This window comes from Paramormyrops kingsleyae, chromosome 14 (genome assembly GCF_048594095.1).
Source record: "Paramormyrops kingsleyae isolate MSU_618 chromosome 14, PKINGS_0.4, whole genome shotgun sequence".
Taxonomy (NCBI): Eukaryota; Metazoa; Chordata; class Actinopteri; order Osteoglossiformes; family Mormyridae; genus Paramormyrops; species Paramormyrops kingsleyae.
In genome coordinates, this window is record NC_132810.1 from 2,132,872 (window position 1) to 2,145,612 (window position 12,741).

Here is a 12,741-nt window from a genome sequence, read left to right on the forward strand (position 1 = left end):
TCGGCCGCTTTATCCCCTGCTTCCATAAGTGGTTTTCTTTGTAATTGATGGCTCAAAATTTACCTCATTAATACTGTGAAAAAGTTTTTCCACCTCAAAGTGCAGAAATGCAAGGAAATTACCATTTAGACATAATAAGATGATTTAAAGACATCACTAAATGATTTATAGAATTGTAGAAATATTTCATATATCTTAAAAGGTCCTTTTGAATAATAGAAATAGATATTAATTTTGAGATATCTTGAATTTCTTGTATGAGATATTAAAACATCTCCCTAAAGTCTTAAGCTTTATATATGAATATTCATTATGATCTCTATGGCCGGGGTGCCTCTCATTGGCTTAGTGGTCTGTGTGGAAGGTTGTGGGTTCAAATCCCGTGATTGGCAGAGTATTCGTAACACAGTTAGGCCCTTGAGCAAAATCCTTAACCCCAACAGGTGCTGGATACTAGCTGATCTGGTGTGATATTTTCTTTCACCTACATATACATCTGAATGCAGCTCTTACGGAGAGTAAGATGAATAAAGTACAATTAAATTTAAATTTATCAGCAGTAATTTGTAGGTGATTTAAAGCAGTGGTTCGCAGCCAGTGAGTTGTATCCCTAACCATTTAATTGGATTGTGGATTGTGTGGAATTTTTTTTGTAATGTCAGATCATTTTTAAACTATATAACAAATATTCAGAGCTGAACTTGTCAGGACTGCTGAAGGCACGACGGGAAGTATACGGAGTAAACTCAGGTTTATTAGAGGGAGAACACAATCGGGGGCACAGAGAGACGCCAGCGACTACAAGACTTTAATGAGAAGACTGAGGAAAGACTAACTGGGAAGCACTAAAATACACAGATAAACCAGTTTGTTTAAAGTTTAAAGTTTGTTAACCTTGTGTGGAATCCTCATGTGATCAGCTGTTTCTGGTCTTGTCCAGTTGAGTGTAGTGCTTCCCAGTTAGTCTTTCCTCAGTCTTCTCATTAAAGTCTTGTAGTCGCTTTCATCTCTCTGTGCCCCCGATTGTGTTCTCCCTCTAATAAACCCGAGTTTACCCCGTATACTTCCCGTCGTGTCTTCAGCGGTCCTGACAAGTTCAGCTCTGAATATTTGTAATATAGTTTAAAAATGATTTGCAGAGTGATCTTGGAATCACTCGCTGGTATCTTTAAATGATTCCCAGCTACCTCAGACTCTTTTGCATGCCACGCACTCTCACGTACATGAAAGGCACCTAGAGGAGTCATTGTTATTGAAGTTGTTGTCATGTTGAGAATATTAGTAATATGAATCACAGGGAGAATCGCTTCTAATCAAACGGTTTCTCTTGCCCAGATTTAACTCGCGTATGCAGGAATACTTCACAGGGAAAGAGGATAAGCACATCGCCAACGGTAACACAGTCAGCAACGAGCTGGAGGATGGTAATGCATGTTATGACGATATATGGGATGACCCTACATTGCCATTGCTGTGTGCAGGTAAGGGTAACCAGACAGGCTCTGCTGCACTTTGGGTCTCTGGGGGCTTTACTTATACAAAGATATTCTGAGGGCAGAAGGCCCAATGATTGGTCCAGAGTGATAACCAATCAGATTGTTATAGGAGGTGAGTGAAAGCAACTGACTGGTTGGTCCCACCTCCTCTAGTTGCTTGGACCCACTTCCGCTACAATTTGATTGGTTATCTCTCTGAATCTCTCCTTCTGCCCTCAGAACATTTTTCTGTATGTAAGACTCCCATGGACAGTTTCTGTTGTGCCGGGTGGATGGGGGGAGGCCTGGTGACCAAAATTTGGTTGTATCACTATAATCAAGGGTCAATGCATTAATGTTCCTGCAAACTGCACCTTCACACGCTGTTCAGAAATGATACATATAGTAATATCTTATCTACAGCACTGAATAGCTAAAAATTGACAACGTTCTGTGTCTCTTCTGCTGTAATACACTGCTGTAGGAAGGTGGAGCACTTTCCAAACCAGCTCGCATTCCGCTGCTTTGAAACACTTTCAGTTCCGCCTTTGACTGTTTTTTCTCTTAATCTCTCTCTGCCTTATTGTTTTTGTCCAGTAATTTCACATATCCTGTTTACAGCAGATGCAAATATAGACTGCAGTAGTGTCAGCCAACTTCTAATTTCTCTAAGCTACCCTGCTTTAACAAATATTTGTGACTAATTGCTGAAGCCTGTCTGTTTAGCCTTACTAAGCTAAGTGTCGCTTATGTCTTTCAGTGTCTTGCTGTGTGTTTCCTTGCAGTGTCTTGTGTTACGCTTTTTCTGGTTCTTAGGTATGTGAACTTGCTGGCTGGATACATAGAAAAACAATGTCCTGAAATAATTGTTTTTTGACAATGGCTTTTTCAGGTAATATTTTTATTAATGACAACAACAATAAACGATAATAGTGATTTTCCGTTATATATAATGAAATCTCTTAAAGAATATATTCATGGAACTAATCTACCATTTGCCACTGACTGAAAGTAATAATTTATGAGTCAGATGTTCTTTTTAGTATGTTTCATGTTAAATCTCAATAAATAATATTGTTTTAAGGCCTCTGGTGGCCTTGTACTCTGCCCACTAGGGTGAATGGCCATTCTGCCAGAGAAATTATCTAACTGTACCTCGCCACGTAAATGTGCATTTATCAGTGTTTCGATTGGAGCAAATGTCAGTGCTGCTGAGTTTGCATGCCCCTGTGAATGTGCAGAGCTGTTTTTAGCGCCTCAGTGCTTCACCCTGACAAGCATCTATTCGCCTGCAGTGAAGCCCAGCAAAACTCACAGCCGAGGCTCTGTGGTGATGGTGGATGAGATCATGAACTCCAGTCCCCCAAACTACCGCTTCCCAGAAGCCGGCCTGCGTGTCATGATCACCAACCGCTTCGGACCCAAGACGCGCCTCCGCATGGCCAGCCGTCTCATCATCAACGAGGTGCACCAATGGATGGGGTGATGGGGTGGCTCAGGGTTCGAGATGACGGGGGGTATGAAGCTGAGGCTGAAAGTAGACAGGGGTAAAGGGGCAACAAAGATGACCAAGCCTGAGAAACAGGAATGTTACAGCTGGGAGACTAAGGCTCTTTGCTGGTTGCCGGTTCACATCCCATGAATGCCAGGAGTGATCCTGCTCCGTTGGGCGTTTGAGCGAGACCCAACATCCGGTGCTGTAAGCAGGTCCTCCAACTTTCAGGGAATATTTGAGGGTTGGTGGCACTCCTGCCACCAAAAAAAAACTTTGCATTGTTTTATTCCATCCAAACCGGGGTGGTGCTGATATCACCCTGCTGCTCTCAGGTTCTCATTCCTGAGGTGGTTCATCGTGTGGTGGTTGCGACAACGTGCTTTATCAGCGTTCACTCCTCACCTCCTCTTTGTTTGTTTGTTCATTCATTCACTGATTTATGTGTCTGTTTGTTGGTTTGTTGGTTTGTTTGTTGCATATGTATTGTTTTACTCCCCGTGTTGCACTGTTTTTTGTCTGTACAGTTATTGTCCTGTATAGCACTGTTTTTTGTCCTGTTTTTGTCAACCATGAACCTGTCCCCTCCCCTGCAACTACGGTACAAGAATTTCACTGTGCTCTTCGGAACACAGTTCACAATAAACACTTGAAACTTGAAATCTGAAGGCGTTGTTCAGCAAAAAAAATACTAAGCGATATTTCCTAAAATGAATCTTTAATGAATGTCCCCCTGGGATCAATAGTTTTTCTAATTCTGATTCTGATCTTTAACTATTAAAAAGTATAATGAAAAGGTGTGCACTTATTGTAATTAGTTTTGTTCTTTCAGAAAAACAAAATTTTTGGAAACATTATTGAATCGAATAGCATTAAATATGGGACCAAATCAGGCCACAATAAGTGGAACGCATTAGAAAAATAAACACCTTGGCAATACTCTAATTTCTAAATAGGGTTTGAGCAAATCCACTTGTGTATTATTATTTAGCTTTTTTATTTTTAATTAAAAAATTAAAGTTAAATCTATTGTATACCTTTAAGTCAACTGATTCATGATGAAGTGAAAGATTTAGTGGTAGGGGTCTCAAGTATAACTGTAATACATGAAGTACAATATACGAAGTTCTTGTTGGTTTTCTCACAGAAGATATATATATATGTATCTGCATCCACAATAAACTCCATCTGTCGGATGCCTTTGCCATTCTTATTGGCTGCCTTTTCAGCATGGACATTTGCACCCACATTGTAATGTTTCATATCACCCATTTGAAAACAGCAGGAAAGTTTGTCTTATTTGCAGCTAAAACCGTAATGCTAATAGGATTTCTGCTGGTATATGAGTATGTTGGCTCCTGTGGCAGAGGAAGAGTTCCCCATCAACGCCATTAGTTCAGGATCAGATCTTACATACCTATTGATCTCCGATCAATTCCAGGTGGAATCAGAGATAATTGGAGTAACCCGAGCCTTCGGCGTGTATCGAGTCTCACATTGTTTCCCTTCCTCCGTGCCGCTTCTGGGCGCCTGATTTCTGGGTAGCGACAGAGGATGGGCCAGGCTTCAAATGGCGTTGAAGCTGCTGTCGTGGATGGAAAACCTGAAATTGAGAATGGCACCGTGGTGGAGGACAAGCAGCCTGAGGAAGCTGAGAATGAGCTGTCCTCCCCCTTCATCTGGCCAGGTAGGTGTCCTTCTTGGGGATCAGATTAGCAAGCGGGTCTGAAGCTTAGCAAGGAAGGAGCATAATTAAATCTTCTTTGAGTCAGCGGCTTGAAACTCAGTGAAGTTACATCCCAGCTCCATTTCTAAAGCCCATTTTAGAATTTAATAAAACTCAATCGACAGAATACCATATATTGACGACTGGAGGCCACTAACACAATATGGTATATAAAACAAGCTGCTCAGAGTTTATATGAGAACAAAACTCAGTTTATTCTCTTTCAAAGAAACTCACAATTTAAATTGACTGAATTCATTAGAATGCCTTTAAAAATAGAAAATATATTTTTTAACATATCAAGTACTATACTAACCCAACAGCATTTATGCTAGTTCAAATATAACTCCAGTTTTTATTGTACTGATGGGAAAAAGCTGATGTTTGATTACTATCACTGATTTAGTGTTTTTTTTAAGGCTGCCAATCATTTAATATAATCATGATTAATTGCACATTTAATGTATTTTAAAACAATTATCAATGTCTGTTCTTTATTACAACTAGGTCACACAAAGTATAAAAATAAAGCTGCATAATACAGAGGCCTGACCATTCTAATAACATTGTAAATAAGATGGCTGTTTTTGACAGCCCATTTAATGATACATGCTATTCAGGCCTGGCGCCGTGGGGGGGTGTGAGGGGGTGTCGCCTGGTAAGATGGACTACCTCATCCCCTCAGTGATGATTAAGGCCTAATTTTAATTATCTTCTTTATTCATTTGTTTGTTTTTTTGTTTGAGATACTAAAACATAATGCAGGCCAGCATAATGCGCTAAAACCGAAGTCACGTTTCGATCCCACATTTTCAAATCCTCACAAACCCACTTGATCGATTGTCTGGGTGAGCGCGAGCTAGCTAACGTAGCGCAAGCTTGTTGGGATGCGTCGTGTGCGTGGTTGCTGCGAGTTGGCAACTTTCCCACAGTATTTCAACAAATTAGCTGTCCGCTTTATATCGGTAAACGCCGTTGGCTCTTTTGAACTCGAGCTCAGAGAGTCGCTATCATGTGATGGATACATATTTCCTGAGGTTAGTTGATCTGTTAGCTTGTTTGTGGGATAATGATGCACTTTATAAACAATCGTAACAGCACGCATAATTTTTCTAAGTCAGTGCCCCCTCTCTGCATTTTGATTGTTCCCCCCACCATTCATCTACATGTAACTTTTGTTTTTATTTATGCTGTGTGAAGGAGGTGCTATGAACAGGGTTAAGTGGCTCATCTCCTGGCCTGTGCTGGTGATTCTCTATTTCACTGTGCCGAACTGCGCCAAGCCTCGCTGGGAGAAGTTCTTCATGCTTTCCTTCATCCTATCGACACTCTGGATTGCTGTCTTTTCCTACTTCATGGTGTGGATGGTGAGTATTTCTGAGAGTACCTGTGTCTGTGCGTGTCGAGACGTGGATGTCTGGACACGCATCTGATGTGCGTTTGTTTTCTGGTACCGGATTGTGCCATTTCTCATGTATGGAGAAACAGGAGTGTAAAGGCATGGAAATGTGTGCATTCGCAGGTGACGATAATCGGTTACACTCTCGGAATTCCAGACGTCATCATGGGCATCACCTTCCTGGCTGCCGGCACCAGCGTTCCTGATTGCATCGCTAGCCTCATTGTTGCTCGACAAGGTGCCACTTCTGCTGTCATTTGCTTTATGAAGCTTTCTGCTCAGTGCACAATATATTTTTAGGGTTTGTTCAGCAACATAGATTACCAGTAAAACAGAACTGTATTCTTTATGGTAAGGGTTTTTATTTTTATGTTTGTGTCTATTTCCCCTTCTAACAGATGCTTTTGTCCAAAGCAGTTTGTAAGTGTTGTAACACAACACTGGTGATTAATGTAATTCTGTAGTACATCCCCAGCCAATCCATGTTTTTGCTCCTTTTGAACTCCCTCCCTCACAGTCCAAATTTTTGCTACCGGTAGCTAGGAGGGAGCAAAAACATGGACTGCTGGGGGTCCCTGTGGACCCGATTGGGAAATACTGCTGTGGTATTTCTGGTCTGCCAGCCGTGTCCTGTGCCATATATTCTACAGCAGGGGTCCCCGAGGGCCAAAATCAATCAGCAGCACAAAGCCAGGGTCTGCTGTGTTCAAAGTAGTTGAAATCTGATGATGGAGGGAATAAATCACGTGATCAGGAATAATTTGTAGTTTGGTCCAGACGTGGATTGGAGTCCGCCAGTTGGTAAACACTACACTAGATTGATTAAATGTTTATATGTGTGTAGTATAGTGAGCTGACTTGTACTGCAGGTAGTACCTATAATATAGTAATATAATATAGTATGGCTAGAGCTGTATTTTCTGTTTGCAGCTGAGCATGCCCAGATTTCGGTTGCATGGAGTTTGTGACCTTGTGGAACATTGCAGTAAAGTCTCTCTCTCTCTCTTCAGGCTTAGGGGACATGGCCGTGTCCAACACCATTGGCAGCAACGTATTCGACATCCTGGTGGGACTGGGTGTTCCGTGGGCGATTCAGACTATAGCTGTCAGTTACGGCTCTGAGGTAATGAGGCCTTTCTCACCGCCAGCACAGAGCGGACAAGCTTAAATGATCTGCCAGCTTTAGATGCACTCACCGGCAGCCATTCTGACTCGTGTGACTAGGCTAAGGTTCACAGTCGGGTAACCTTGTCAAAATGACAAATCGATTTGTTTCCCCGGTGTCTCATTTGGCTACGGTGTGCTTCCTCAGCAGATAGCTGCCCTGAAGCTGGCCAGTGAACGCCTGGACCGTCAGCTGTGTCATTTAACGGTTTTTCTCTTGTCACTGACGTAGGTGCAGATAAACAGCCGGGGGCTGGTGTATTCAGTAGTGCTGCTGCTTGGCTCCGTGGCCCTCACTGTAAGTGAAGACGCACTTCACTTAGAGATACACTTGGAGATGCACACATGGTTTTAAGTGCATGCAAACCACGCAACCGATGGGAATTGGAGGAGCATTTCAAAAGCAGTGAAGAACAATCACAAAAAATAACCTGCAAATAGTTTAATGCAAGCTGATAAACCTTTATTAATAAAAGCCTGAATTATATCTTTTGTATATATAAAATGCAATTTTTTATAGGTGAGGTCTGAAATCTACCCATCAGCTGTATTTTTAGACTGTATATTTAATGTTATGTCATCGGCAGCATTCGCCAAATCCCAGCATGCATCGTGAGCTGAGGGCTTTGGCAATTTAGAAACAAAAATGAACAGGCAGAAGGTTACATCAGAGCAAACAGACAAGTGGACATGACTATCTCCCCCCCGCCCCCAAAGTTTCACGTCGCCCAAGACAGTGTTTAAAGCTATTTATCTGGGTAGCAAGTATATATTTACGTAAAATGAAGTTAATTTAACATTCAAATATATTCAAATGAAGAATAGTGCAATAAAAGATAACATTAATTTCTTCTGTTCTCCAAAAAGTTACTGATATCTTATTGGATGGCTTGATGGACACTGCTTCAGTTCCCAAACCTCTCGTCAGGGGCACCTGAGCCATTTAATGTATTCCTTAAATTTCTCCTGCAGTTCACTTAATCAATTAACTTCATCATTTTGTTAAATAATTTGATGAGGTATTAACAAAACATGGCATGCTAGTTGTCAAGTGAACAAATACATACGTTATGGCGTATCGGTTGGTTACTGCAAATATCGGCATGACTCTAGGAGACATTTTTGAAATGGCTGAGCTGATATACTTTGACAAACTTAATGCCATATTTTTGTACTATCATACAGATCAGTCTGTGTGTTTATCATACAGATCAGTCCGCAGTGTGACAGCTCCTGTGTCCTGCACCTTCACTGTGTTCCCTGCTTGCAGGTTTTGGGAATCCATGTGAACAAGTGGAGGCTGGACCTAAAGCTGGGGATCTATGTGCTGGTGATGTACGCCATCTTCCTCTGCTTCTCCGTCATGATTGAGTACAACGTCTTCACATTTGTCAACTTGCCCATGTGCCAGGAATAACTGTCGGACATGTAGAAACTGTAATATAACCCCTACGATATTCTCGCTGTTTACTTCTCCTACAAAATACACAATCTTCGGATTGGGCCATCAAATTTTTCTTCGTTCGTTCCAAGACCTCAGCTTGATCTGAAGCAAACCTCAAAGAACTCTACACTAAGGAGACTCATGACCCAGGGCATCCTGCTGTTTTGATCCTCCTCCGTTCCTTTAATTTTCTCTATCACTCTTCATCAGAATGATTGTATTTCAATCTGACAGCTCAGTCAGACTTGCGTTAGGAATCGAAGGTTTTGAAATATTTTTCCCGCAAGTCATCATGTGCGCATAGATTCTTGTTTATTTTTAATTAGCCTTTTTGGAAATGGTAAAAGAAGTTAACCAAACGTCTAATAAACATGTTGCACTTTAGAAATAGGCTTGTTGAAAGATATAAAACCAGATTTTCTAAGAAACTGCCTGGGAAATGTTCCAGATTTTTTTCCCAACTTGGTGCAATAAGAGGACAGCAGAGGGATGTTGGGGTTCTTTCCCTCGGCATCGACCATGAGGAGAAGTGAGAAGTGCTCCAGGGTCATTCTCTATTCTCTCAAGCAGTATGAACCAAACTGAACTAGCAACGGTGCATGACAGAAAGATATCTTATCTCACGTGTCTTTGTGTGCGTGTCTAGGAGAGGGTGTGAGGTTCCTTTTTGTGTCTGTTTTGTGTGTGCGTATACACGCATATATATAATGTCAGTGTGCATGTGATATTCAAAGTTCTCTGCACTCAGCTGCACAGCAAACCCGATAGGTCAGAAATGGAGAACGGGCAGCCTCTTTCTTTCCAAAGGAAGATGGCGGGTTTTGTGCATTGATGTTCCGTAGTTCCATCCACGTTCTGTTACTGCATGGGGATCCGCTCGCCCTCTGCCCATCGAACTGAAACATCTCTGCTTCACCCTTGTCGCTGGCATTAGTTCGGTGCACCGGCATGTGCTCAGAAACGGCGCAGCTGGAGGGGAATCTCTGTGCATCCTGGGAATCATTGTAGAGAGTCCACCACGGACCGTTTGTCGTCCGGAGCCTCTTGGGGTGTCAGGTCATGAGAGGAACCTCCTCAGGCTTTTCACGGCCGGACGGCCCACACGGATCCCTTCCACCGCAACTGCACATCTCGTTCTGGTTTCCCTCATTCTCCCAGTCCCATGCTGGAAAGGGGTGTTTGGTGAACAGGGCAGAGCAAATGAGCCTAGAGGTTCTGGAAAAATGTATGAACTGCTCCTGGTGGTGGGGTGATTTTTTTTTTAGTCTTCGAGAGCACAGATGTCCCAGCCACAGTTGCGGTGGTCGTCAGAGAGGGAGAAAGCCGTGTCAGAAATGCCAGACAAAGACGAAACTGCTGCATGTTCCTGCATTGTAAACTGCATCTATATAACGAGGCTTGACATGTTGACATGCTGCAGTTGTCACGTTTGGAAACAGTGCTTCCTTCTGCCAGGTGGGGGCTACACAGGCCCAGGCAGATTCTTATTTCCCCGAAGGGGGGGCTCGCTGAGGACTCTTTGCTTTAGCCCTTGGTACCCCTTTCCATCCTGCGGGATTTGTGTCCCAGAAACTGGCAGCTACGCATTTCTGTGCAATTATGCAGGAGCCACTGCTAGATGCTGGGGGGTTGGGGGGGGGGCTGAGTCATTGTGTCGATGTCCGTGGTGAAAATGTGGGTGTCGGTGTCCGTGTTAATAAGCACCCGTCTCTTATGTCTGTGTCAAAAGGCAGGTGTTGCAGTGCTAGTATATGCAATTTCAATAAGTACAGCCCTGTTGTTGGTTTCCAGGGAAACGGCGGTATATGCATTATGAGTAATTACCCTTGGGTTCTAGAGGTGATGGAAGTATCTCATTCACTCCACCACACATGTGCACATGACTTCACACGCAGACGCACACATGCCACACACAACCCCCTCGATTCTGTTCACAGACCAGACGCCATTTTTCTTATTTTGCACGCTAATGGGGTACAGAGGAGTCGTGCGTATGAGTTAATGAGTTCACTGATTTCTTCAGGGAACAGATTATATTGTACTGCTCTAAAGAGTTTCGTGGCTATGATCTAGCCTTGTTCAATAGAACATTTAGCAGGTGTTAGAGAGAGCTGCTAAAAAGCATTACAGAGTAATAACACGCTCTGAAAGCGGATTCCGATCAAGGGCATTACTCTCACAATACTGAAGCTGTAAACTGAGTGCAACTGTTCTGGCAATGTGAAAGCTTTGAATTGTGTAACTTTTGTCCTTTTCTATAATCACAAAAACTGGAAAAATAACTTTTTTATTGTTGTATACTTCACTCTGTACACAATACACTGGGCCCCAAACTCTGAGCAACCTACTAAGAGATGATCCAGAAGGTTCCGTCTGATGTGTGGGTTTCCAGGAGGTCGCCACATTTGACCCACACTTCACTATTAAACCAGTGTTCATTCTCCTTCCTGATCATATCTCTTTGTAAATTTTATTGGATGTTTTTGGATAAAAAAATCCATTTTGTGGTTATATTTTGTTGGTTACTCTGTGAATGGGAGGAGTTACTTGTTTTAGTTTATAAATGGGAAAAAAATGCATGGTTCTTACTTTTTTACTCTTCTTTGTGCAAAGTAGCACTGAGAAGTGTGGCCATGTCCTTGCTGCTTGGAGTAATGTTGCTCGAGCATTTTACGACGGTCACGTGCACACTATACACATATTTTTCATACCTCTTTATTAAGTCACTTTTCTAAACTATGAACACGTTTCTGTAATTTATACAGGCATAAATCTACATCTGTCTGACATATTCTGTAGAAGGAAACACGCACACACTCACATATGCGCACACCTACAGAGACGAACATACAAGAGAGTGTTGAATGTGACCTAATTCACTGTGAATGCAAAAGTGATGTGGGCTCATTCATCAAATATAAATACATGATTATATAAAATATAGTTGCTATGAAACCAACTGAAGACATCTGTGTTTAACTTATATGAATGTATTGTCTTGCTATCAATGGATGTATCCGACCAATGCATTTTACTGTAAAGCAATAAACAAAGTCATATGGAAAAATTACTCTTCATTGTTTTAAGTATCTTCATTTATGTATAGTAAAATATGACATGTTCAGCTGAGCATTTTCATGCAGTATCATTTCATCGTTTGGTGGAACTTTCTTGGCAGTAGGTGGTGTAGTGGTTCACAGCCATGCACCTTCACGTGTGAGTAGTCTATGCGTCGTCGTGATGTTTGAGTTTCCTACTGCAGTACCTAAACATGTGACGCGATGTGGTTCATTTGGTTTTTCTCAAGCTGTCTATCGCGTGTACGCTTCTGGAACTGGGATAGCCCTTTTCAAATGTAGAATGTTTCAGCTAGTGAAAATAATGGTAAACTATGCAATTAATACGATGAATTAGATTCTAAAAGTTAAAGAACGGTCAGTGGCGCTCGTAATGCACTGTGACGAGCTTGTGGGTCTCAGTGGTTTGAATCACCGGATGTCCCGTCTTTGTAGTAAGCAGTCTGTGCACACTCTCACTCTCCTAACAGCAGCACAGACAGAGCAAGACGATTATTTCCATAACACTCGGGGTGAGACATTAACAAAACACAGGCACTTTACAGAGGGTTGAGACGCAGTACTACTCTAACTATTTACAACATGAATAACGCACTCACAGCACCTCTCTAGACATGCCGGGAACCTGCATAATTAACGAAGTGACCATCCCTGCCGTGTCACAATACTGTTAATCAATATCACTATCACAGAATGGCGGGGTGTTGGTTAGCTGAAGTGTAAGAATATCTGACAAAGCAAAGGTGAAGCAGTACTTTCTCATTAATTGCTTCATACCCCATTGTTATTTTTAGCTATTTTATAGGGATAAAGGTCCCGGGCTTCCCCATGTTTGTGCGATGGATAGACAGATTTCTGAGACTTTTTCCATTAGCCACCTGACTAAACTCAAAGACAGAGGAAAAAAATGATGTTTCCTTTACTGCAGAGTGAATAGCCAGCTCCCTCACTCCTGCATGTAAAC

General features: G+C 42.1%; 1 protein-coding gene across 3 annotated transcripts in view; it reads left to right on the top strand.

The window, feature by feature from the left end:
* The window catches only part of slc24a4a (solute carrier family 24 member 4a), a 62,763-nt gene extending 50,993 nt beyond the window's left edge, over positions 1-11,770 (top strand). For 2 of the 3 annotated variants that reach the window (XM_072699042.1, XM_023825344.2), the window contains exons 10-17: positions 1,336-1,481; positions 2,771-2,940; positions 4,519-4,654; positions 5,894-6,060; positions 6,216-6,330; positions 7,103-7,215; positions 7,489-7,554; positions 8,527-11,770. In XM_072699042.1, the coding sequence (XP_072555143.1) occupies positions 1,336-1,481; positions 2,771-2,940; positions 4,519-4,654; positions 5,894-6,060; positions 6,216-6,330; positions 7,103-7,215; positions 7,489-7,554; positions 8,527-8,673 (1,060 nt within the window). In that variant the 3' untranslated portion in view covers positions 8,674-11,770. The remainder of the gene's footprint in view (positions 1-1,335; positions 1,482-2,770; positions 2,941-4,518; positions 4,655-5,893; positions 6,061-6,215; positions 6,331-7,102; positions 7,216-7,488; positions 7,555-8,526) is intronic. The other variant, XM_023825345.2, reaches the window with a different exon arrangement.
* The last annotated feature ends 971 nt before the right edge of the window (positions 11,771-12,741 follow it).